The sequence below is a fragment of the Eublepharis macularius genome, chromosome 6 (genome assembly GCF_028583425.1).
Source record: "Eublepharis macularius isolate TG4126 chromosome 6, MPM_Emac_v1.0, whole genome shotgun sequence".
NCBI classification, from domain to species: domain Eukaryota; kingdom Metazoa; phylum Chordata; class Lepidosauria; order Squamata; family Eublepharidae; genus Eublepharis; species Eublepharis macularius.
In genome coordinates this window covers 92,486,274-92,513,637 of record NC_072795.1, presented here as the reverse complement: position 1 = coordinate 92,513,637, position 27,364 = coordinate 92,486,274, and the positions used below count along the sequence as shown (strand labels likewise).

The window sequence follows — 27,364 nt, the reverse complement described above, 5'->3', positions numbered from 1 at the left end:
CCACACCCAAAGCATACTCAACAGCAAAGGCAGAAAAGTATACCAAGTAGAGATGGGCACAGACTGGCATTTGCCTACGGACTGCCAGTTCGGGGTTCGTGGGCTTCCACGGACCACGGTCCATGAACTTTTAATGGACCAGACCCGGTTCGAGAACCGGTTCGAGAACCAGTTCGAGTCAGAAAAGGCCTTGGTTTTCCCACAGATTTTCACTTCAGTCGACTTTCCCCACCAAAGGTTCTCATGTAACGCTCCTCGATTATCACTTTTCCAAAGAGACAAACAACAACTTCCCGTCCCCTCTTCTGACTGACCCTTAACCACCCTTGGGGGAAGGAGAGAGACTTGTGCTCCTGTCCAGGAGAGGTGGCTGCCCACAAAACCCACCTACATGGGGCTGCATCAACAAGAGATGCCCTCCCCGGGGGTGGGGAGACCAACTCTCCATGATGGGAAATGAATGGATGTACTTGAGTGAAAGCCAACTCCGCAACAGGATCATGTAGCAATTCAAAGACTCCTTGCTGGAATGGAAGGCACGGGAAGGATGGAAAGGATGTCTTCCACACCTTGAGGGAAGGAAACTTATGCTGCCCTGTTCAGAGGGAGCCTCTTTGGGCAGTGGACAACGAGTCCCACCTTAGTGACGTGGTGTGTCAGTTTGCTTGCTATCAAGCAAGCTGACCTGGGCCACTGTCCTACTTCTCACTGGACTTTGGGGATTGACCCTCAGAGAGGCCCTTGCGCTCGCAAGAGCAGGAGGGTCGCCGACGAAACCCACTTCACCGAACGTGATGCAGTCCATCAAGGAAGCTCATCATGTGCCTTAGACTGTTTTGTCAGCATACAAATCATGTCAAGAAAAAGAGGAGGTACTTAGAAGGTGCCGGGGACAGGGCTTGTCGTCGGGAGGATAATATGTGTTTGTAAAGCTCAGTCATCATGTGCCTTACACTGTTTCGTCAATATACAAATCCAAATCCACTATTTAGGGAGTGAAAAAGGCTTAGAAAGAAGTGAAGCAGACAGAGCCCCCCAAACCCTGCTGCCAGTGGTCCTAGGGTGGGTGTTTCACAGAGGCCAGTAGCAGTCTTCCCCCTGCACCTCAAAAGCCAGGCAGTAAATGTGCCCCCAAGTCACCCACTATTTAGGGAGTGAAAGGCTTTGAAAGGAGTGAAGCAGAGAGCCCCCCCAAAGCGAGCTGCCAGTCACCAGAGAGTAGGTGTTTCACAGAGGCCAGTAGCAGTCTTCCCCCTGCACCTCAAAAGCCAAGCAGGAAATGTCCCCCCAAGTCACCCACTATTGAGGGAGTGAAAGGCTTTGAAAGGAGTGAAGCAGAGAGCCCCCCAAAGTGAGCTGCCAGTCACCAGAGAGTAGGTGTTTCACAGAGGCCAGTAGCAGTCTCCCCCTTGCACCTCAAAAGCCAGGCAGGAAATGTCCCCCCAAGTCACCCACTATTGAGGGAGTGAAAGGCTTTGTTAGAAGTGAAGCAGAGAGCCCCCCCAAAGCGAGCTGCCGGTTACCAGAGAGTAGGTGTTTCACAGAGGCCAGTAGCAGTCTCCCCCTTGCACCTCAAAAGCCAGGCAGGAAATGTCCCCCCAAGTCACCCACTATTGAGGGAGTGAAAGGCTTTGAAAGGAGTGAAGCAGAGAGCCCCCCCCCAAAGTGAGCTGCCAGTCACCAGAGAGTAGGTGTTTCACAGAGGCCAGTAGCAGTCTCCCCCTTGCACCTCAAAAGCCAGGCAGGAGATGTCCCCCAAAGTCACTCATCATTTAGGGAGTGAAAAAGGCTAAGAAAGAAGTGAAACAGACAGAGCCCCCCAAACCCTGCTGCCAGTGGTCCTAGGGTGGGTGTTTCACAGAGGCCAGTAGTAGTCTTCCCCCTGCACCTCAAAAGGCAGGCTGAAAATATCCCCCCAAGTCACCCACTATTTAGGGAGTGAAAGGCTTTGAAAGGAGTGAAGCAGAGAGCCCCCCCCAAAGCGAGCTGCCGGTCACCAGAGAGTAGGTGTTTCACAGAGGCCAGTAGCAGTCTTCCCCATGCACCTCAAAAGCCAGGCTGGAATGTCCCACCCACTAAAAAGGCTTTGAAAGGAGTGAAGCAGAGAGAGCCCCCCCAAAACGTGCTGCCAGTCATCAGAGAGTAGGTGTTTCACAGAGCCTAATAGCAGGCTTCCTCCCCTTGCATCTCGTCAGCAGCCAAAAAAAAACGTGGGGGAATGAAAGCAAGAACTCAAGCAGATAACGCCCAAAGCTGCCTTGCACCCACTGTGGGTCTGTGAGTGGGGTGGCGTCACAGCACAATAGAACCCACCAGCAACCCAGAAAAAAGGAAGAGATTTGGGGGGGAGGGGGGATTAAGTCCGAGAAGAACCCAAGGACTCAAAACGCAGAAAGAAATCAGAGTAACCCAATAGTGCAGTAAAAGGATTTTTTTAAAAGTGCTCTAGAATAGAAATGAGGAGAAAAAAATTAAACAGGAATGGAGAAAAGAGAAAGCTCTCTTGCACCAGAAGCCCCAAAGCCCCAAGGCACAAGCCGTGCTCTCACAAAAAAAAAAAAAAACCTTCCCCACAGCAAGCAGTTGCTAAGCTAACTCGCGTCCCCGCACCAGCAAAATGGAGCGGGTCTTCCTGCGCTTTGTCTTTTATGCAGGAAGGCTGTGATCTCTGACAATCTCTTGATTGGCTGACAGATCTGCCAATCAAGGTTTCCTGGGCTAAGATTGGTGTGTTCCAAACAGGGAAGGTGGCTCCACACCGCTGCCGAGGAAATTGTTTGAGCGGGAATCCTGGCATGACAGGCCACTGGACACACAGACAGAAAGCCCCAATGTTCGGCGGTTTCGTGAGAAAAACGCGCCCACGGGCCGCGCGTTCGCAAAGGACGAACTGGGTAAGTTCGTGACGAAATTAGGTCCGTTATGCGGACCGTGCCCATCTCTAATACCAAGGAATCTCATACAAATGAAACCAATTGAGATATTGGCATGGAATGCAGCTGATGTAGCCTGGAATCTAGTAAAATGTATATGCATTTGGAGAGGACAATCTGTGTGAGATAATTCGTAACCCAACCTCATGGTGGATACAATCTAAAGGGATAAGGATTATGTAGGGACTTTAAAGCCTTTTTTGGAAACTGCATAAGCAATAAATAGATTTACAACCTTTCTACATTCTTTCATTCTATTTAGATAGAAAAGGACGGCCCTATGAACTTTGAGGGAATAGAGAAATCATTCCTTCTTGTGGACTAGGGGGAAAAGTAAGCAATATGATATCTTGTGATGTGAAACTTAAAAAGTCTTAGGTAAAAATGACAAATAGCAGTGAAGAACTACTTTAGAGTTTGTTGTTGTGGATTTTTCGGGCTGTATAGCCGTGGTCTTGGAATTGCAGTTCCTGATATTTTGCCAGCAGCTGTGACTGGCATCTTCAGAGGTGTAGCCTCAAAAGACAGAGACCAGAGATCCATGGCTATACAGCCCGAAAAATCCACAACAACCATCATTCTCCGGCCGTGAAAGCCTTCAACAATATACTTTAGAGTTGATTCGGTTTCGTTTTCCCGGCCATGTCAGACGCTCCTCTCCGCAGGTCCGGGAGGAAGCGGCCGAGCAGCCTGACCAGGTGGTTGACCTGCGAGGGTTAACCCCCAGGACTCCCAGGTAGGGGGTCAGGGTCCGGAGCGCTGCGGGAAGAGCCCCCTGAAGTCGATCCAGGGGGTAAATAGCCCGTCTGCTCCTATGGAGGCCGGCAGACTTGTGCAGCACATCGCGTGCTGCCGGGCCATGGAGAACGGCAACAAGCAGATTTAAGGTGAAAACCTGTAAGTAAGCGGATCCCTTCTGTTACTTTAAGCGTATGCGAAGGATTTTTTTTTTGAAATTTTTTTTTATTTTTAATATCTAACATAAAAAACTACAAAAGACTACAAAAGTATAAGGGGGAGAGAAAGAAAAAAAAAGGGAAGGGGGGACTGGGAAAAGGGGAAGAGCAACATATAAACAACAAACGCTACACTACATGTCTTGTATTCCCTTCATGCTGCAATTTTTCTTAAAAGTTAACTTTCTAATATGCTATCAGATTGGTAGATCTTATACAATTCAGACTATATTCAGGATCAGGTTTTCTTCCCCCTCCCCCTGCGTCTCGGTCTCAGTTCTCTCTGTGCAGCTGGAGCAACTGCGCCCGCTCTCTCCTCCCCCCCACTTTCCCCTTCAGACTTTGAACTTTCTTCCTGCTGGAACTCCTGATGATTGAGCAAAAAGTCTGTCAACTGCGCTTCCGATGTAATCTTGTAGGTTTGATCCTTATATCTAAACCAGACGCCTTCTGGAAACAACCATTTATATTTTACATCACATTTCCTCAAGAAAGCCGCAAGTCCTTTATACTTAAATCTTCTTTTACGAGCCAAAAAATGGAACATCCTTCAATATTTTAACCTTGTTGCCCAAATAATCCAAGTCCACATTATACGAATTATATAAGATGGTGTCCCGAGTCTTCTTAGATGAAAAGTCAATAATAATCTTGCGAGGCAGCTGACGCTTCATTACATACTTTGAAGATGTCCGCCGGACTTCCAAAATATCGCTTTTTAACTCTTCTTTAGTTGCCTTTGCGAATGGCGCCAAAAGTCCAGACACCAGATCTTTCAAATTTTCACTTTGGTCCTCTTTTACATTCTGAAGATGCAGTATCGTTTGGGCACGGTCCACTTGCAATCCTATTATTTGATTCTCCAAAAGCTTCACTTCCTTACTTGATGCTTTCATGAGTACTGCATTCTCTGTTCTGCTCCGGTCGCTGTTTCTTTAATGGTTTTCACTTCGTTTTCCACTGAATCAACCTTTTGCCCCATTTCATTCAGTTTCGCTACAAAGGGCTGCACAGCATCAAAGACTGCTCGTCTCACCATCTCTTCCAAAGTTTCCCCCTTCCCCTGTAACGTCGCCATCACCGATTTACTCATTGCTGGGCTCTGCTTTCTCGTCGCCATCTTAGGGGGGGGGCAACTAAGTTCCGAAACTCCATGAAGGGGAAGAAATCCGCGCCTTCTTAGCTTCAACTCCCACCAATCCTTCACATACGCTTAGAAATCAGAAAGGATTCGCTTACTTACAGGTTTTCACCTTAAATCTGCTTATTGCCGTTCTCCATGGCCCGGCAGCACGCGAAGTGCTGCACAAGTCTGCCGGCCTCCGTTGGAGCAAACGGGCAATTTACCCCCTGCATTGCTTTCAGGGGGTTCTTCCCGCCGCGCTCCGGATCTCATCTCCCTCACTGGGAGTCCTGGAGGTTAACCCTCGCGGGTCAACCGCCCGGTCAGGCTGCTCAGACGTTTCCTCCCGGACCTGCGGAAAGGAGCGTCCGACATGGCCGGGAAAACGAAAACGAATCAGCATATGCAAAGGATTGGTGGGAGTTGAAGCTTAAGAAGGTTCGGATATCTTCCCCTTCATTGAGTTTTGGAACTTAGTTGGCGGACTCCCCCCTCTCCCCCCTAAGATGGCGACAAAAAAGCAGAGCCCTGCTGTGGGCAAATTGGTTTCGGCTGCGTTGCAGGGGAAGGGAGAGACTCTTGAAGAGGTGGTTAAATGGTCAGTCGTTGAAGCTATGAAGCCCTTTGTTGATAGGCTAAATGAAATTGGACAAAGGGTTGGTTCAGTTGAAAATGAAGTGAAAACCACTAAAGATGTAGCGCTCGAGGCAGAGAAATCTACTCGTGAAAATGCAACACTCATGAGAGCTACAAACAAAGAAGTAAAGCTTTTGGAGAATCAACTGATAGGACTACAAGTGGATCGTGCTCAGACAGTATTGCATTTACAGAATGTGAAGGAGGAGGAAAGTGAAAATTTAAAGGATCTGGTGTTGGAACTTTTGGCGTCATTCGCAAAGGCAACTAAAGAAGAGTTAAAAAGCGATATTCTGGAAGTCCGTCGGACATCTTCAAAATATGCAACGAAGCGTCAGCTGCCTCGCGAGATTATTATTGACTTTTCATCTAAGAAGACTCGGGACACCATTTTATATAATTCGATTAACGTGGACTTGGACTTTCTTGGCAACAAGGTTAAGATATTGAAGGACGTTCCATTTCTAGCTCAGAAAAGAAGATTCAAATACAAAAGGTTTGCAGCTCTTCTGAGAAAGCGTGATATAAAATACAAATGGTTATTTCTGGAAGGTATCTGGTTTAGATATAAAGACCAAGCCTACAAGATAATATCGGAAGTACAGCTGAGGGATTTTGTGCTTAATCATCAAGAGTTCGAGCAAGAAGAAGATCCAGAATCTGAAGGGGGGGTGGGGAGGAGGGAGTGAGCGCAGCTATTGTAGCTGTTCAAAGAGAACTGAAACCGAGACGCAGGGTGGGGAAGAAGACCTGATCCTGACTGTAGTTCGTATCTTATAAGATCTACCAATCTAATAGCATATTAGAAAGTTTAACTTTAAATAATTGTATTATGAAGGGGAATTCAATACTTGTAGTTGTAGTCTGTGTCCTTATGTTGTTTTTTCCCTCCCCCTTGTTTCTTTTTTCCTTTTTCTGTTTGTAGTTTGTAGTTTTGATGTTAGTAATTAAAATAAAAAATAATAATAATAATAAAAAAGACAATATACTTTAGAGTTATCTTGAGAAAAGGGGGGGGGAGGTCCATGCCTGAGCATCAATGCTGAAACCCTTAGCTGACATAATAGAATCAACCAGGCTGTGAAGTGTAGGGAGAGGACATTGTGGTGGGAATGAGGCCCCTAGGAAAGGGAATGTCGCTGAGGGGGGAACACATAAAATGTTCCATTGGCTAACTTCATGAGGCTTGGGAACCAAGGCTGACGAGGCCAAAATGGAGCCATCATGATGGCCTTTACTCTGTTTGGTGTGATCTTGGTCAAGAATCTGGGGATGAGCAGGGGGCAGGGCGACTCCAAAACTTAGGAATGTTCCAAATCATTCCCCACCTGCTGAAATGCAGTGTACTTCTGCTGTTCAGCAAAGAAAATCAAGGGAATTTTGCTTTGGCAGTGGATGCAAAGAGGAGTATCTCAGGAAAACTCCATAGGTGAAACATTAATTGTAACTGTGGCACTCAACTGTCCACAATCCTATGCAACTGCCCTGGAATGTGGATGGTCCTGGTATGTGCTTTGTGCTATACACACCATTTTCATATTCTTACAGCTTTCCTGCATATTGCTAATAACAAGTGGCCCATTCACCCACCCTTGCTTGTTCTCATCGAGCATTGCTGTGATGTTGTCTGTCTCTACTTGAATAGATTGGAAGGCCTGTAGTGCTAAGTAAATGGCTCTCAGTCCTAACACCTTGCTGTAAAGTTTTGACTTTGCATTGGGACCAAATGTCACAAGTGGTCTGCTGACAATGTGCTCCTACTCCTATAGTGAAGCATCTGTAGAGATTGTTCTTTCTGTAATATGTACACCAAAACATATCCCTTCCCCACATCAAATTGTCTGCAGTCAACTACCACTGCAGGGAATATTGAATCATTCTTGTAATGGGCAATTTTTTTCAGCTGACTGTGTTTGAGGAGAAAGAAAGTCTATATGAGCCTGTTCTATAAGGGCCACATATGAAGTTTGGATAGGAGAACCACAAGAGTGGTTTATGCCATAAGACCCAGCAACCTCTGAATAGCAATTCAGAAGCACTGGTAGAGGAAAACATGGTTGTACATACCTGTAACTAGTGTTCATCAAGTTCTTATGTGCAGGCACATATTGGGACTGTGCATGTACAGGCCTGCCGACTGAGAAACTTTCTACCTTCTTTAGAGCTCTGTTAGGAGCCACTTCTCCTAGGTCTCATAGAGACCATTACACGACCATTTCCCACGTAAATGGTCACGTTACCACTGGAGGAGTGACCCTCCCCTTCCCTCAGTTCTCCTGAGTCACTGTGAACTACCACTTTTCATTAGGCTTCAGAATAAATGCTTATGGGCAGTGATAGTGCACATTCCTTTTACATTCCAATGTATTTATAGGTATACGTAAACTGTGTGCCACGTGAGAAGAGAATGTTCTGAAAACAGTTCTATGTTGGAACAAGTGAAGGTACACCTTTATAGATGATGTGACCAAACCTTGTGACTAGATGACACAAGTACTCTAAGATATCATCTAAAGACCAGCTACTGGGTGAAAATCCTTTTGCATGGGCCCAGCAAAGAATCTCTTCCATTTGGATGCATAAGAGCATCTTGTAGATAGCCATCTAGCATTCAAAAGCAACCATTATACCTCTTGAAAGCAACCTATTACTTGGGTGAATGCACCATGCAGTCAGATGTAACGTGTTGGGGTTTCTCCCATGGCAGGCCTGTGTATGCGCAGTACCTATGTGGGACTACACTGTAACCATGATGAGAAAATATCTAATTCCCAAAAATATGTCTATGCCATGTGCTTTAAAAACGTGTTTGGAAGAACTGCAGTATAACGCTAAAGAGTTATAGGCTGAAATCCTAAGCACAGTTTCCTGGCATTAAAGCCCATTAAATAACATTTACCTTACATCTCATTAGACCCACTTAGGTTTGTTCCCAGGGCTGGTTCCATGTTTTTGGAGGCCCATTAATAGGCCCACCCACATGCTCCTATTCACCTATGCATCCTTTCTCTGCCCACTTGCAAGCTCTCTTACCACCTGCCGTTACAGCTGCCCCTTGTTCAATGGCACTGAGTGCCATGGTCATAAGAAATGCTGATGTTTTGTGTTCCACCCATGTCCTTTTCCAGCAGAGCTAGACAGCATATGCAGGTTACAAAGCACACACAAGCAGGCAGTAGAAGGGTGTGCATACAGGCCATCAGAAGAGATGCACGAATAGGGAGTCAGCAGTAGCAAGCCCCATCAGAATCTATGGGCCCTGGCAGCTGCCCAACCTTAGATTATGCTGATTCCAAGTTTTGCTTGCTCCCACACCATTCTAAGTCCATAGAAGTCAGTTAGCTTTAAGGATTAATTCTGCTTAGACTGCACCTTCTGCTCTCCAAACACATCTGTGCAAGTAGGATTCATGTTCAGAATAGGAACACAGGAGACACACCCAAGTTTCATCTTAATCTTGCAGGACCAGGATTACTGTGGACAGTGTTTCTTACCTGTGTGAGTTGTCCTCTTTATTTCTAGGGACAACATGTACTTATAGGCCATACTGACTTCTCAGGGAAACTTGAAGAAAGATTGCTCCTGAGTATAATCTTTGCTTTTTGCATGTCACTCTGCTGATTACTTTTGGAATCCAAATCAATGTGCTCATGCTCACCTTTAAAATCCTTTATATGAGGCCCACATACTATAAAGATGGCCTCTCCATTTTTTTCATGTGCAGCAGCTTCATTCTTCCCAGCAAGGTCTATTTCAGTACCTCCTTAGTTAATGCATATTCAACAACTGTCTGGGTTTGAGCAATTTCAGTGGCAGCCCCATACCTCTGGAACAATCTCCATCTGGCTTTCCAGTGAGGCTCCAAAAGAGAGCTATTCAAGAGAGCTTTGGGGGCAGCCTGAGCAAGGGGGAATACTCTGCTGGTGGGGACACACCACTGGTAGTTAATGACCCAAACTACATGTTACAGTGGCCACAAGTTCGACCTGTGGCCACTGCTGCCATTTTAGGAAAGAATTTGACCATTTTAAAAATGCTAAGCAGGATCTATCCTCATTGGGCCTATGGCACAGGGGCACCAGGCAATCTTGCCTTCCCTGTGTCTTTTCAAGTACAGCTCTCCCCACAGCTGTTTCTGTACCTGAAAAGGAGCAGAAGAGACAAGATTGCCTGGTTCCCCCATGCTATGGACCCAATTCCCTTGTGGAATTTTTAAATGATCATATTCTTTCCTAAAACAGCAGCAGCAGCCATTGGTCAAACCTGTGGTTGCCGTTAACATCTAGTCTGACTCTGAGCTGCTCCAAAGAAAGGCAGGCCTACGAATATTTTATATAAATAAATCATTGATATTTGTTCTATGACTACAGTAGAACAGGAAATGAGCAAACCGAAGGACCAAGTACTCAAAATAGCAAGAGATTTGTATGACACTTTCAACCCTGTACCACCTGCCCCAAATTGAGAGACTTACTTAGGAAGGGAGAGGGATGAGACACCTCCCAGTCTGGTTTTTTGTTTTTGTTTTTTGCTATCAGGTACTGGTAACGGGAAAGCAACCAAACAGTGGTTAGAGATTGAATCAGGCCCAAAGGAAGATACTAGTTTACAAAATGATGAAACCAAGGATCGTGGATAATGCCTTTGTCTTTCTAACTGTGCCTATGGCACCTCAAATAGGCTTCTTCTTTTTTAAAAAATATTTTTATTAAGAATTTTCAATTATTTACACAGGGGAGTGGTGCAAAAATAGTGTCTTCTCAGATGGGAAACAAAAATGTTCTGTGGGACACCAAATCCAACAGAGTCCACCATTACCCACTGATGATAATTTGAACCATCTGCTAGAAGTTCCATCATTGATCTTTTATATAACATTCACCTATACCTCTCTTTCCTTTGTTCCTGGCTGCTTATGACATTATGATTAGCCCATAAATGTTACTTTTAGTTAAATGTGAACTTAGTCACCGATAAGCCAGGCTTTGGAATAATTTCTCTCAAGTAAGCCAGGAAAACTACCTTTCTCTTTTTCTGTCTCTCTCAGTTGCTCCTAGATCAGGCCAAAGGGCATGACGACAAGGAAAACAGCAGAATACATGTCCCTGAGAGGCAGGAGAAAATGATGGCTGGGAGGTGGGCGAGAGAACAAGACAGCTTTATCTTGTGTTTTGAAGCGAATCCTGGTGGCAGAGCCATAGCTTATTCTTTGGTCATCATAGGATGAGTTCAAGGTGTAAAGTACAGACACTTTTGATAAGGAGGTGGTTCTCACACACAAAGAAAGAAAGGGCAGGGCTGAAACACAAGAGTGTTACAGCGGTATCTCCTAAATGAGTCCGGAATATGCACAACTCAAAATGGCTTCCAGTTTTCCATATGGCATATTATGTTCTCAAGTAAATAAACAGAATACATCAACCATCCAGGTGAAATACGGCGTAGGGGCCATTGTATCATACAAACTGGCATTAGAAATAATTATAACTATGACTGAAGCAAACTAGAATATTTTCCATAGGTCTAAAGACCCAAGGTGAATAGTGGAATCTATGGTACTAGGTTTAAATAGAACAAAACCGAAAATTATTACTTCTGTGCTAATTTTTTGTTCTACTTAAAATAATGCTCACTTTTCCCCAGCTCCTTAGTATAAGTAAGACTGGTCTGGATGAGCTAATAAATTGTCACTGCAATATATATATATTTCTAAAAAAATTGGTCAGAATATTACTATCAAGGAAATTTACAAAGTGTTGAAAAGTAATTTAAGGGATTTTGTGTCTCTTTGCAATGTAGCATTTACTTCAAATGAGCAAGTAGCAGATGAATTAAATTAAGAGATTTCAGAAAAGAAATACAGCCTGAACGTAAAAACCCAAGACTTGTTCTTGCATCAGAATGATTAGATCTTGCAATTTGCATATACAAATAATTCAGCAACATTCACTGGCATTATAAATACAGCAAGATCAAATTATAAATGTAATAAAAGAAAATATCACTGTATAATACATACATATAATGATTTTGACATAAATTAAAGTTTTGCATATACAGGAAAAGGTTGAGTAGCAATACATTAAAAATGATACTGCTTAAAGAAAACATTTCAAAATGTCAGAAACAAAGGTGTTTACTCTAAAAAATTATTCATAAAAGTCCCTTTAAAAACACTACCCAATACAGTAGACTATGCATTCTTCTTTTGGGCTTTACTGAACCAAGCCATTAAGTATATGCTTTAATAAAGTGGATTTCAAACATGCTACCACCAAAGAATCCTTTCCACACTGATGTGTCTTCCAAGAAATTATGCCACACTGCAGAAGACTATTGTGTTCAAGAGTGCAATCTCAGTCTGTGCAGCACATCCACCAGTTGCATTGATCCTAGTAGTCTGCTATGTGAAGCAAAAACATGCCATGTCTGGGTCTCAGAAAGACATCAGGTCTGTAGTGCACCCTAATACATGACATACCAAAGGAAACGAACACAACACCCTCTTTCATTCTGTCATACACACCGAAATACATTTTTAAAAATACAGATACATATCACACACACATAAAGAACACAACTCAAAAAGTATACAGAGATACTCAAAGACTCAACAAGAACCAATGAATGCATGTGTTCTCTTCCTCTCATAATCAAAATACTGGGCCCAGTTTCTTGGATAACTGTACATGGGCTTGCCAGGTGGTAAAACACGCAGTGGATGACTGTTTTCAGCTAGATTGATGTTGCAGCTGCTAAGGAGATCAGGGAAGCCTACCTGAACTTGGAGAATGTTCTGCTTGTTACAGTCATCATTACTGAGGAGCGTGGATATGTCAATAGGATGGCAAGAGCTAAGCCCAAGTGCTGAGGTTAAACTTTACACGTCCTACAGCGGGGTGCTTTGTAAGGAAGCAAAAAGGAAGTGGTTTGCCAGTTCAAATTGCATAGGCCTAAGCCTGCCACAACAGATAGCCTGGGCCCAGATCCTTCTGCCCCATCCCCATTTAGTTGCATTATAGCATACATGCGTTTGTATACTTGTGCAAGAATAATCAAAATTTTAAAAATAAGATGGACTTCAGTAACAGATGGGCTCCCTGCTACGTACTGACTACACTGACTTCTGATGTCAGGCCAACCCAGAACATTTCTAACATTCCTCTGCTGCTGCATATTTTGGGAGAAGATCAGGACCAATGAGATGTCTTGGGGGGCGCTTACTCACAATTATCAGTCTCTTCGTAGCTGAGCAACTGCTTTCTAACAACATAATCAGAAAACCCCTTCTTTAGCCTCATTGCTTATACACTGGTTCCAAGCTAAACATATACTTAAGGGCACAGGCAATCAGTGTCCTCTGTCCACTGTCACACAAGACAATAAATTGAGTCACATAGTGACTAGTTAACACAGATCAGAATGTATAATTTCTAATCATTGTTTGGCATTTATTAATGCAATCCCATGCAATGTAAAAAATTGAGAAAACTCTTCAATATATTTGTTACACTGCTGAATGAAGTATAGCAGCCTTATTTGACGGAAGATCTGAACTGATAAGCTTTCTATATTTGTGACTTTCAAACTGATTATGTGGGATTTAAGGTAATTTGGTTGGATTCAGACCAACATTTTCTACATGTGCAACAGCTATTATAATTATCACATGGGAAAATGTAAAGTTCACAGCCATAACAGCTTTAAGCTCTTCATGTGGTCCCATGAAAGTTGTGTGCTTTGGACCACTTCAGAAAACACAATCTTTCTGAAAAATTGGTGACAGGAAAACATTATTCTATCCTCAGAGAAATTTGTTCATTTAATTCCATATTTAGTGTCACTGGCTTTAGTGAAGCCAGAGAATATTGGGTTTAGACTGATTTTTTTCCTACTAATTTGTGGCCAAGGATGAATTTCATGACAAGGAAACTTTGGCAAGGCTATGAGAACGGGGAATAAAAGAACTCCTGCTGGACTGATAAGCCACAGAACCAGCTGGGTAAGTGAGAAATGGCCACTTGCCTAGGAACCATGAATGGTGAAGTGGTTTCCCCCTCCACTCAGGGCACAAACATTGTTAAGGCCATTCTTGATTTCTGGTCATTATACAATGTTGCTATTTTATACTTGCGCAGGATTAGCACAGGTACTGATGGATCAACAGGAGAGATGTTTGCATTAGGAATACATTAGTAATTAGCCACACCCAAGGTATTTATTACAAAATAGTTTCCCTGATCAATGCATTAGTCACATCCAAGGCTGTCAGAAGTAGCATTTGAAGCAGCATGTGTGGAAACTACTGTTCAAGAAGAAACTGAAGAGCTGCATGGTGCATGCATGATCTTGAATAGATGTGTTTGCGGGTTCGTGGATGGAAGCTGTAGCATATTTTAGAGTTTCAAAAGACTGGGCTAGAAAGTTTATTCAACATTCAGCTCTTAGCCAAATACAGTGTTTTGCTTTTGAAGATAGAAAATTTAGCATCAATTACCTTTTACAATAAATTCTTAAGTGCATAACAACTGTACAAATACATATACATTTAGAGAAGTGCATTACTGGGAAGACAAAAGCAGTAGATGGCAGTTTAAAAACACTGTGCTTAAAGACTCACCTGAAGTGTTTTCAATTAATTTAAATAAGTAAATATGGAAACCTTGTAATTTTCTACACTATTAAAACTATCCCCTCACTTCTTCTAGACACTGTATTAAAATGAAAAGGGAATAAAGCAGTGCAGGACCTAAAGTAAAGTGACCACGTTTAAGTCTATTTAGTTTTGAATAAGGCTTTTAAGAACAAGCCAGAACTATTGCATAATAAACTTTTCTATAAATTTATATAAATTAAATATTTGTCTTTGTGCTCTTTTATATATGCACCTGGGAAATGGGAAAATAGTTATAAAATGTACACTATGCTTTGATTTTCCCCTTTCTCTAACCAATTCTGTTCAGATTTTAAGAACATACACTTTAAATGATTTTTCTTTGCACCAACAAGATTTTTTGTTTTATATATTTTTTCAAAATTATAAAAAAATCAGGATTTGTTTATGTTGTTACAGCCATTAGAGTAAAATCCTAAAACACAACCCCCTGTGCTAGTTCAGTCAAGACTCATGGGTGTTGTGCTCTGAAAGTGCACTCCAAATTCTATAGTGGCGCCATGTCCATCGGGAGCCCCTGGCAAGCAAGGGCTTTATCACTGACTCAAATACTGGGGCAGTTCCTAGGACTTAAGTGAATGTGCAACCTCTGCTCATTTGGAAGTTCTTTGTGTATACTTTGGAACATGCACAAGAAGCTGCAGCCATTGGAGAGACATAATCCAGGGCACAATCCTGTGTACAAGTAATTAATTAAACTTGTATGTATTTATCTGTGTGCTTTTTTGACTGTGATTCTAAGGGCATTGCTTAGAAGTATATGCCACTGATTTCAGTACATGTTATTCTTACATAGGGGATGACCCTGCTAGACTAAGTCACAACTAACTCATCCCATTGCTTTCAGTGGTTCATGATCACAATTAATTTTAGGTGGATTGAGGCTAGCATGTTTAAACTCAAATAATAAATTTTCTTTATATATATTATTTTTCATCAAGCTTGACCTCTATTTGTGACAAAAAAGGAACAAAATCTTTACAAAATGTAAAATAGTTCCAAAATATTTCTAAATGCACTTATAAATTAAATGATACTTTGTATTAATACTTCTGAAAGCACTGCAAAACTTAAAAAGACTTAAGACTGCTAAATTAAATTTAGCAAACTCTGTATTCATACTATGATACTAACAGTTTGCCATTAAACATGGTTGCCTAGTTCAATAAAAAGTACACTTTTAAAAACTGAAATTAACAAGAAATTAGTACAAATATGTCTAGATTAGAATCAAGATTAAGACACACAGCTTCAGCATATCAACATTCTAGTATTCCCTGCAGACTGGGTTGGATCCAAAAAAAACTATGAGTGTAAAGAAAACAGGTGCCAGTGCTGTTCTGCAAACATTTGGGTGAGAGCTTCCACACAGCTTAAGAGTTTACACAGTGCTATTAACAGTTAGGCTCTACAGTAGTTCCCACATTTGTGCAGGAGCTTAATGCCCAACTCTTGTGCAAGTGGAAGAACATCTTTGGATTTAGATTCACTTTTGTTACCTAACACCCTAGTGCAAGATGTAAAACAGCCCTTCCAAGAACTAAAGTTACCTTCTATATATGGAAGGGTGCTTTTGGAACCAACCCACTATCTTCCCAGATCAGCAGTACCCATTGGTCTCAGCAGATTTTATCCATCGGGCAAAGTGCTAGTGAACATAAGACCATCAAAATAAAACACAACAGGACAATCTACTAGGACCTTCTGTGCAAACATTAATGGAATAAATTTAACTTTCAAAAAAGTATATATATATATAAACTAGGCAGCCTACAATAATTTTGTATGAGTTTAATCCTTGCACAAAATTTTCTAATAATTTGAATTGGTTCAGATATAACATGAAATCATGTTTTATTTTACATATGGTTGCTCATGAAACCCGGGTTCAATTTGCAAATAATTCAAATGCTAGTTTGCTATGATAAATAGCAGTTTCAATGTCTTTGCTCTTTCCCTCACTCGCCCAACGAAGACCCAGCTTATATCCCAGTCTATATTTTGATGAGGGTGACATCAGGGATCAAGCTAGGATTGTTCCTAGATGTCTGAGTTTCTATGACATGTAAACCTATAATTGACTATCCGTGGTTAGTAAACCAACTTCAAACCATGCTTTCAGATGCTGGTTTCATGTAACCTAACTAAGCATAGTCAGTGAGGAGTAAACTCTTGTGATTAACTTTACCACACAGTTTTAAATGACTGTTTTAGTTTTTTGATATGCACTTTATCAGTGAATACCAAGTTTTGCTAGTGTAATAGTAAAACTGGAGTTTATTGATTAGAAAAGAACTGGGATATGGATAGCCAGGTACTGAAACCCCTTTTAGAATCTTGCAGAAGGAAAAGCAGGAGAGGCAGTTAAGGAATGTAAAGGACAATCAGAGAAAAGACAGGGAAAATGGCTGGCTGGGGCTGAAGAGTAATGAAGTCTTGGGAAGTACACAATGAAAGGATTAACTGTAAAAATGAATAGTATAGAATAGAAAGTTACAGCTAATCGTTTATCATATTTAGTTATCAAAATCTGGAAAATTTAATCTAGGTGGCTGAGAGGAATGTATGAAGAAGCACGCATGTTAGTTTCAGTTTTGTTATCCAACGCACTAGTGCAAGATGTAAAAAAATCCATCAATTTTCTCAGGTTTCTAAAATAGATTTTAATAGTAATATAAATATGAATTCTGTATGTTTTTTAAAAAAATAAGTAGCTTCTTTTAAACAAAATTGATTATGCATATCTTGCTAAACTTTCACATCAATTTCCCATGTACTAAGGAATTGTGCACAAAGTGATCTCGCCTTAAACTAGGACTTTATACTGTATACTCAGAGAGCACTTTCACACTGCCTGTGTAAACATTTTGGCTGATAGCTGCTAATGGATTTTTCCCCCTTTTCACCCCAAGCTATTTGTACCCTGTTTGCAATGCAGGACTGAGCCAGTTTTATTGAAACCTCTTTTCTCCCATTCTTAAGTATTCTGTACTTTTCTGGTTTGCTGCAGAGAACTGTTCGAAATGTCTGCTGCACATCTGTATGAGCCACTTTTTTGTTTTCCCACACATTTCCAGAGCATTTTTTTTAATTATAGATTTTTGATATATTGATGTATCAATGTTTTGGTATATTGCAAAGTCAACCATTATATCCAATCAGTCAATAGTAGCAGGGGCAGTGGAAAACTCTCCCTCCAGCAGGGGGCTGAGAGCCACAGTACTGTAACCAATTAAAAACTATCCACCTGTCACAGTAAGAGTTTTTATCACTTCCTCACATATTTCTTTAGATAGGAGTCAGTCACTTTTGTTGAATAGATCAGTGATGTAAAGGAGGTAGTATGGAGAGAGTAGGAAAACCTTGATTTCCTTTCCATTTGGAAGCAAGTTTTGTGATCCTGTCATCACAACTCAGACAGTTTTGCAATATACCAGTACTCTGATACAGCAATAAATAAAAAATCTCTACCAATTAAAAACAAACAAACAAAATGAACGTGCTGGAAATGGGTAGGAAATTAAAAGAGGCAGCACTATTTGAAATGTTAACAGAGCTTCACTTACAGTTCATAAAAGGATGTAAATCCTTTTTAAAACCACTATCCTCACATCGCTTTACGCTGAGTCCAAGCATCAACAGACCAAAACTGGGTTAAAATGAAAACGTGAAAGGGCTCAGAGAGGTGTCAGCAGTAAAGGAAGTAGAGGTAGGTAGGAGGGTAGGGGTCAGTCAGTTAAGCACCCTGCCTAGACCCACTATCTAAGCAAAACATACAGTAGCAGAGTGAAGTGCCACACATATACCAAAGTTAAATTAAACCATGATTTCATGTGAAATCTGAAATGAACCACTGTGATAATTAAGTGAATGTTTATAGAAGTATGTATTTAGGCAGTAGCATATCTACTGTAAAGCATCTGCTTGATAAACTTTAGGGGGTGTTTTATGAATTATTTGAGAGCTAAGCATTAGAAATAAAAGGACACAACGTTACAGTTATTTAGGGAAAATATAGACACAATCGAACCAAAAGGAAAGCACTTTACATCCCATTAATTTCAACTAGACGGGTTTAATATGTTTAGTATTCTCACTGAAATTAGTGGGACATCAATGTATTTAACATAGCATGGATTGTGCCCTGTATTTGTAACAGCATATTCTGCTGCGTAACAGCACATATTTGTACATGATCAATTATCAGGTGAAACTACTTACACTACAATTCCATACAGGGTGACTCCAGCCAAAGCTCACTTATTTCAATGGATTTAGACTGGAATAACTCTGTATAGGATTTGCACTGTTATAAAGTTAAATCCCTAGAATTGTCTAGAAAATAAGTACACACACATATCCTCCACCAACTGGGTGGAGAGCCATTCACAAGTGGGAAGGTGCCATTTCTCTCACCACTGAGCATCTGGATCTATAAAATTCTACCACTCAGCGTCCCCCCCCCCCACCTTCTTCTTCCCCACCAAAAAGTTTGAGTAGAGGGTTTTGTTTATTTCTGAAAGGGCTCTACATATATATTTCAGACATTCAGAGCAAAACAAACATAACAATATGTACATTTAGAGTTAAAAATCAATATAAATAAATTAACATGATTTACAAATCTCTGTACAGATGATTAAATAAAAAATAAGGCAGGAATTTTCACTTGAAATTAGCGTAATCAGAAAATATATCAATGAAATCTTGTACCACTTTGTAGCAGAATTCATACTGTTCCTGAAAAACAAAAAAAATTATACTTTCTTTGATGTAATTGTGTCTAAATTAGAATAATCCCAATGAAGTACACTTAACTTCAACACTTAATTTACCACAAAATACAACAAACTATCATGTAACATTTCACATTTCTAATAATTTTATAAAAATTCCTTCATTGGCTCATATACACCACATGCGTGTTTTTCTTCCCAGGGATAAATACCACTTCTGGGGAGGTTATGTATGTGACTGAGGCATGAAGAGACATGGTAAAAGCCCTCCTGCCCAAAAGAGGAGGGAAATATAGGAAATCCATTTACCAATCTGTCAATGGCACATCTAGTCTGGCCCTGGCATTTAGCAGGCGTAGGTCTCTGTAATGAATACTGGGCTTAGATGCGACAGATTGTGATTTCCTCCTAGTTTCTGCTTGCTTTGCCAGTCGCCTGCAGATTTCCCCTTCGCAGAATGACAAAGAAACTCAGAACAGCCTCACTGGTGTTTGACCCATAAAACAGACAGCCCTATGCTTAACAGAGATTCTTTGTCTGTCGTGGCAGATGTTAAATCCTTCAGAGTCCCAGGTCAAAACCAAGCTTCAGAATTGGCTCATTCATCCAAGTAGCAAAGTGGCCCCTGTCTTGCACAAGGCATAGAGACTTGGAATTGATAAAGCTGCTCTCCCAATGAGCTCAGGTGTGTACTTCGAGGGCTTGCTTAGCTGCTGGCTCCTTCCACCCACCTTCCGCCCACCAGATAGCTTTATCTACCCCTACCTTTATCTATCCCTGTCTTCATCTTTCCCTCCTTTCCTTCTTCTAGCAGCCTCTCCCTAGAAAAACTGGCCAGGTTGCGTGATACTGGCTGTGCTAGGCCCAACTGCTGGGGGTATCTCATTTTCTGCTGTGTCACCTCCCCACACTATTTTCTCTTTCCCTCTTCCTGGCAGCCCCCATATCCTTATCTTTCCCTGCTTCCTTTTCTACTTTCCATATCCTAGTCTGAAGCTCTTGCTACTACACCACACTAACTATTATGGGGTGGCTGCTGTTGAACAGTAGGAAGCAGCTAGGCCTGGGTGAGTTATACAAGTAAGGTGGTAACAAGTTGCCAGGCTGTGGCCCGAGTCCTCCCTCAAAGGCCAAAACAGCCATGGAAATGGCCCTCCCCACTCCCTCTGCCTTTTACTGACAGCAACCAAGCCTGGAATACTAGCTAAACTGTTATGATTGCCTAGCAACAGCCACTGAGGGCAAGCAACGAACACAGAAAATTATCATTTCAGTATTGATTCCACACCTTATTAAAAGAAACTCCATTATATTAGTTTATGATAGTTTTCAAAAAGTTTTGTTTTCCTCACTTAAGACATCGATACTCTTACCTTTTGACAACTTTTTTTTGTCATTAAATAACATACCAGTGTTTGCACCATGTGCGGTCGTTGCAGCCGTAAACTCTTCACAGCCTGAAATACATCTAAAAGCCCCTCAGCTTTTACTCGCTCCAGAATATTACTGAGTGCTATGAATGTTCCTGTTCTTCCAGCTCCAGCACTACAAGACAAATACATTTCTTTGCATGCCAAACCCATATACAGTGCGATAAAATGTGTCCAGAATTATATGTGTAATAAGGTACTGTCAATGCAAGTGACTTGAACATATGAAACTGCTTTATCTTGAGCCTCATCCATCTTGCTCAGTGCTGTCTATGCTGACTGTAGCTGTTCTCCATGATCTCAGGATGAGAAGGCTGCTTTCACACATCCAATCTGACCATGGCTAAATAAATATGCAAGAATCCGCCTTCTACTGGGCTTGCACATGCACCTGAGCAGCTGCCCCCTCCCCCACCTCCCATGCAGAGCACAGTGAAAGGAATGGTGATTTGAGACTAACTCTAGTTATGTTAATGCTGGTAAATGGCTACATTTCCCTCCCACAAATTAGTTTCTCTCCTACAGGATTAGATTATGGTTTAATCCTGGTTTAGTATCCCAAATACTAGAAGGAAAACTAACTCCATTTAAGACATGTACCTGTATTTTTATGTCTCAGATAACTGGAATTAATCTTAAAGTATTTTTATATCTTTGCCCAAAGTCATGAAGTAATATAGTTGGGGCTGTCCATGCTTCTCTATGTGTCCACCTGTAAAAAGGATATGTTTGCAAGAAGGGATTTGAACCTCTCAGATGTCATCTGATTGGAGGGATGGATTCCAGTGAAGGTGCTTTGTTTTCAGTTCCTTGAGGTTAGGTCTTTTCTGGCATTTTTTTTTGTGCCCAGAAAGCATATGACAGCCACTATCTATCCCAGTCTGCCCTGGTGATGTGCCAATGTCTGGAACTTAGGACTACTCTGCCCAAATGGAATCTGTTGAATACACTATCAAAAGCAGGTGCACTAAGGGCCAATCTACAAGTGATGAATGACACCTGAATGGCAAGTGTATTCCTCCCTGTTCACTTGCCCTCCACTTGATCCACTTGCCATTCAAGTGTCATTCGTCACTTGTAGCTTGGCCCTCAGTTATACAGCACTTGCCTCATGAGCAATAGCTGGAAAGATTAATGAAATCACCATAAATGTTTGGCTGCAGTCTGCTGAAAACAACGTATGAACCTACTACAACATATAAATCAAAGGTCTGAAGCCCATTCTGAAACGGGCTTCAGAATACTGAACACAGTTTACTGAATGGACAATTCTAAACTGCTAAGTGAGAGCAGATTGTAGTTTTTAATACTTGTCCTAATATCAAGTAATGAGCATAGGACATTTTACCTGCAGTGCACTGTTATGGGATGATTTCCAGTCTGCTGTTGCTGTTTTTGGACAGCTGCAATGAGGTCAATCATTCCTTTGCCTTCAGAAGGAATTCCAATTTCAGGCCATCCATGAAAATGAAATTGTCGAACAACTCTGCCCTGTTTCTCCTATTTATTCAAAATCCAGAAAAAACACAAATGTAAGAACAGGGTGTGAGTCCCTTATCCTTTGGAATACAACAATGCAACCTGTTATCTATAGGGTCATTTTCATATGATCATAAAATAAATTAATCATGCTCTTGATCATCAGTATATAAAGGATCATATATTATTTTCACACAGCTTCCGAAATATATTGTATAGAATTTTGTTTCAACATAATTTAAACTAAAGATCAAACTACTAGCATGGACTCAAAAATATATTAAAAGTAATCAACAGTACCTGACTGTGTGTAATCAAGAAGTCCCTTATACTGATAGCATCGACAACTGCATCACTTTTTATCTCTATGGTAATTGAACCATAAGTAATAGAACCCTCTGATGGCCAATACTGAAAACACTTTTCCTGCAACAGAAGGGGAGAAAGGAATAGACACTGCTTTCTGAACTTTCCTGTTGGTATCTAGTTAGACACAATAGCCACAAGTTTCCTTTATGACATTGTAACTTTCATCAAGAATTTACTCAAGAATGTGAATTTTTAATTTTTTTTAACTTCCTTTCCTTCTATCAAGCACCCCAGATAGACTGGCTTAACTTGAGCTTGTGGGAGACCACCAAGGAAGATATGTTGGTATACTGAAGTTGTGATTCAATAGCACATTCTTCTATCAACCTCCCCTTCCCTGAAGTATAAAGTATAGAACAATTTACTTAATGATATTATCTGAAACTTTGTTTTTCTTTGCCCTAGTTCATTCTCCACTTCTCTCATACCCACAGTACTTCAATACAGATCTGTTTACTTAACAGTGTAGCATAAACTCCCTGTTTGTCTGCTCAATGTTTTTATATCCGCCAACTGGAGCAATTTTACTATGGGTGAATAGAGGTGGACTAAACTAAGGGTAAGGGTAAAGGTAAGACAATTTTAGTATTTCTGTCTGAGACAGCTTCTCTCTGTCATTAATGGGAGTTGGGGATGTGCTATCACCAGCTTCTGGGCATCTCATCTGGCCACAACACAACGAGCAATGGGGCAAACCCCCTCCCTAACCCTGAAGGGAATATAAAAAGCCAAGAGTCTGATGGAGAACTGAAGTTCTTATTCCATCCTGTTCTAATACAAGGACAGTGTTTTAGATGTCTCTGAATCTCAATTCCTAGAGCCTCAGCAGTTTTGCCATGAGAGCAGTTAAACAAGAAACCACCTTTGCCATGCAGCACTTTCACCAAAGATGATTTACAACTACCAATCATGTTCAGCATCTGACACACACCCCTTTCCCCACGGTCACAGGAATAGGAAGGAAACATTTTTCTCTCAGAAATATATACTCTTTTTTTCCTTTTTAACAAAAAATGTTTACTACCTGAGTAAGAATTCTTATGTTTGATGGAAACATAAGGACTTGAGATGTTCATTTCTTAATTAAACCCTCTTTTTGTAGGTCCAGTGGATGGGCTTAAGGGTGAACTAATTTGTATATTATAAACAACTACTATTTCTACATTAATCTCTGTGTCCTGGAACACTAGGATATTACAGGGGCTAGACTGCTCGTAATTACTATATATTATAAATATTTATAGTAAGAATTAGAACGTCAGCATTTCTGAAACTGCATGCTGTATTCTTCTTATATTTTAGTAGTCACACGTTTTCATGTTCTTGTATTTGAAGCCTAGTGATATGCAAGCATAGTTGGAAGCTATGCCAAATAAACAGGCCTCTTGCCATCGTGTAGCTGCAGACATCAAGTGCAATCTAAAGAACACTAAGTAAGTACTATTAAGCCCCATTGACATCTGAGCTCTCAACTGAGCACACTTAATTCCCATTGATTTCTGTGGGACTTGATTATGTGTAACTTCTATGGGCTGTGACAACTGACTCAGAATTTTCAGCATTAAGGATAATCAAGCCACGGCTAACTTCTAGGCATACCTTAGTGCTCAACACTGTGTGACTCAGGAGCCACACAACCACAGCCAGCAGCACTGTCCTGTGCCTGGTTAGTAGGTTTTGTGATTTCTTGTAGCAATACAAAATCTGCTAGCCAAGAACAGGAACAGTACTGGTGGTGCTCACATCATTTTCTGCTTCCAAATATAATTTGGTTTTGGAGCAAGGAGAATATATAGCAGGGACCTGTGAGTGTGTGTGTATTGTTACCACACGTAGTTGAAGTGTACTAAAGATTTCTTACCCCTCAGCCAACTTAACAAGTATTACTAAAGCAGTATATAAAAACTTTGTCCAAAACTGATCATACTTGCTCCCTTTCCAAAACTTCAGTAAGCATAACAATTGTGTGGCATTTCCACTCCCACACCATACGCCAGAAATCTTCCACAGTATGAGTAAGCGGTCCTTGAGTTGCAATAAAATAATCCTTTTGGCGATAGCCCTTCAGACAAAAAAGAAGCACAAACATTATTTGATACATTGGAAGCTTCTAAACTTATATTATTATACCTCTCCCTTGACAGTAATTCTAAATGACCTAGAAGTATAAGAATAGACTTTTCAGGAAAAGAAACATTTTTAAAAAGCCATCAATTACTTTAAATAACTTTCAGACCAACCCACAGAGTCATTAAGGACGCATACTAATATTTAGCTAAGAACTCCACACTTGAGGTATTTGCATTTTTCTTAGACACTAGAACAGCAGTAGGTCTGCTCAGAAAGAATCCTATATTCAAGGGGGCTTACTCTCAGGAAAGTGATTTTAGGATTGCACTGCCCAAGTGTCCAGTGTGTTACATTAGCTTCTCATCACCAATTATGCTAGCTCCCCCCCTCCCTTTACATTAGAACTTGGTGGCTCTAGCCCAAGAAAGCTAATGTTTGAAATAAAAACTATTCGTCTTTATCGTGCTACAAAATTCCTTTTTGTTTTTTGTTTCATAAGTCTCACTCAGCTATCCCACATGAGTTTCTGACATTAGGACATGTAGATTATAGCATCTGACACAACCAAAATGAGATAAATAGTAGGTATCTAGCACCATTCCTTCTGACATTAGAAGGGCCAGCATTTTATACAATTATTAACAATTCAGAACAGGAGGACAGAAAACATTGAATGGATAATGACATAGGAAATATCGTGAGCTTTTGGACTCAGTTTAGAAAAACAAATGAATAATCCAAAGTTCATTCTTGTGTCTGAAAATGAATAACAACAACAACATGGTTCAATTTATATACTGCCCTTCAGGACAACTTAACACCCACTCAGAGCGGTTTACAAAGTATGTTATTATTATCTCCACAACAATCACCCTGTGAGGTCGGTGGGGCTGAGAGAGCTCTGGAAGAGCTGTGACTGATCCAAGGTCACCAGCTGGATTCAAGTGGAGGAGTGGGGAATCAAGCCTGGTTCTCCAGATTAGAGTCCCACTGCTCTTAACCACTACACCAAACTGACACTAAAAGCTTTAATAGAATTATCAAATTTTCTTCTAGAAGTGGCTTAAATAATTAGAAAGCCAGAAATGTAAAAATTAAGAGAAAAAGATAACATTTGAAAAATGAATTTCACTACCACACTTCAGTTGTGGGCTACGAGGATGGAGGACAGCAAGGCGCATGATGGCTGCCATGTTGCAGAGGCTCCCTGCAGCCTCCACCAGGCAGCTCTTGCCATTGCAATTTGAATCCTAGGCCAGCTAATCAGGGCAGGCTGGCCTGGGTGTCAGAGAGAAGGTGTTGGATCTGAGAGGTGCAGTTGCCTCTCAGGTCCATTGCCAGTCCTCTTAAAGCGGGACTGGCCCCACCCCCTCATCACTTGGATCATTGCCAGCTTCCCACCCAGCTCTCCCTTTGGGCCTTTGTCATCTGAACTCTGTTTGTAGTTCACTGCTGAGGGACTTTGGGTTGATTGCAGCTTGTCATGGGGAGTGCATTGGGATAATGTGTTTACTTGCTTTCTTTTCATCACAACTTTGGAGTAGGCAGTTTGGGCATTGTGCATGGATCCATTTGGGGGGAAGTTGAGCCTGCAAACACAGTTTCTCTATTATGGGGATCCCTTTAAGGGCCATGGAGAGTGAAGCATGGCAGGTGCAGGGCCAGCTCAGAGTCTGTCAGGACGACCTCACTCCCAGGTAGCAGGGGATCCACAAAAAAGCTTCCACTCACGCGGTATCTCAGTAACTGTCACCCCATGGTTCTCCTCCCTCAGCAGGTAGTCTGAGGGGGATGGAGGTTACTGGTTGGCAGGCGGGTCAGGTGAGGCCGGGATCCAGTGCCCTATGCAGCGTCAATGCTCCTTGAGCTGTAAAGCCTCTTTCAACTCCAGCAGGGTTGTCTGGTGTGTTCTATCCCCTTGCCCCTTGCCGCTTCTCCCCTCATCAGTGCTGGGCTGCAAATATTGTCCTCTACTGGGGCAAAGTGCATTTAGCATTAATGGACAGAAGGGTAATTCTTATTTGATTGCAATATGAGAGCTGCGCTCTAGATGGGAATAGATGTTTCTGTTTGCTTTTAAGTAGCAGGGAAAAGAGAAAGGGATTCCTGAAGCTCAGCATCTACGAATGCAAGGCAAATGTCTCCTTAACTAGGAGGCTTGCTTCTCTGTTGATACTGTAAGTCATGTGTCTCTTTACAATTGGATTTCTTTTTGAAACAAACTAAGTAAATCATACAATAATGCCAGAACACATGCACATACATCCAACAATACTTCTTTCTTGTTGCACATACATGCAACGATACTTCTAAACAAAGTTGATTGTTGAAAAGACTTCTAAATGTTAGGTGCATTTCATCCATACTTACATCTATGAAGGAAGCATTGATATAGTCTGTATACTCTTGACCTCGTTTCATTGAAAGAATCACTCTGTTAAAGTCATCTAAAGTACAAAACCATTACATATTAGATTTCTTAAAATACATAACATTTCACAGTCAATAATACTGTGCAACTGAGAACTATACCTTGCAGAATCAAATTTACAAGAAAATGCATCTGTGTTTCAGTCTAGCAGTGCCATCTGCTGTTGAATGTATGATATCACTCTGCCCAATTAGGCAATTTGTATAACTGAAATTATTACACTGTTACTGTGAAATGGAAAATTAATAACTTACATGGAATGATTTGAATAACTCTGGCTTTCTTCATATTTGCTGGAAGATTGCCGGTTCTCATGTTTTCTTTCATTATTCTAACATTTGTTAACTTCTACAACAAAAAGTACATAATGAACATGACTATTCATGAATTCTAAAACAGCTGACAGAAACTGCATTTCAGGGGAATATTCTAAATGATTTCTGCTTGATAAATGTCATCCCAAACCATTCTACCTTTGCACCAGATCTTCAAATTATGCCTATAGATATCAACAAATGTTGGATACT

The 27,364-nt window shown here is 41.2% G+C and overlaps 1 protein-coding gene across 2 annotated transcripts in view; it reads right to left on the bottom strand.

Moving 5' to 3' along the window:
* Positions 1 to 18,677: 18,677 nt before the first annotated feature.
* PTPRE (protein tyrosine phosphatase receptor type E) overlaps positions 18,678 to 27,364 on the bottom strand; it is a 166,320-nt gene continuing 157,633 nt past the window's right edge. For both annotated transcript variants that reach the window (XM_054982792.1, XM_054982793.1), the window contains 7 exons: positions 27,092 to 27,185; positions 26,777 to 26,853; positions 24,264 to 24,398; positions 22,268 to 22,393; positions 21,837 to 21,988; positions 20,468 to 20,603; positions 18,678 to 19,062 (listed from right to left, as the gene is read on the bottom strand). In XM_054982792.1, the coding sequence (XP_054838767.1) occupies positions 18,988 to 19,062; positions 20,468 to 20,603; positions 21,837 to 21,988; positions 22,268 to 22,393; positions 24,264 to 24,398; positions 26,777 to 26,853; positions 27,092 to 27,185 (795 nt within the window). In that variant the 3' untranslated portion in view covers positions 18,678 to 18,987. The remainder of the gene's footprint in view (positions 19,063 to 20,467; positions 20,604 to 21,836; positions 21,989 to 22,267; positions 22,394 to 24,263; positions 24,399 to 26,776; positions 26,854 to 27,091; positions 27,186 to 27,364) is intronic.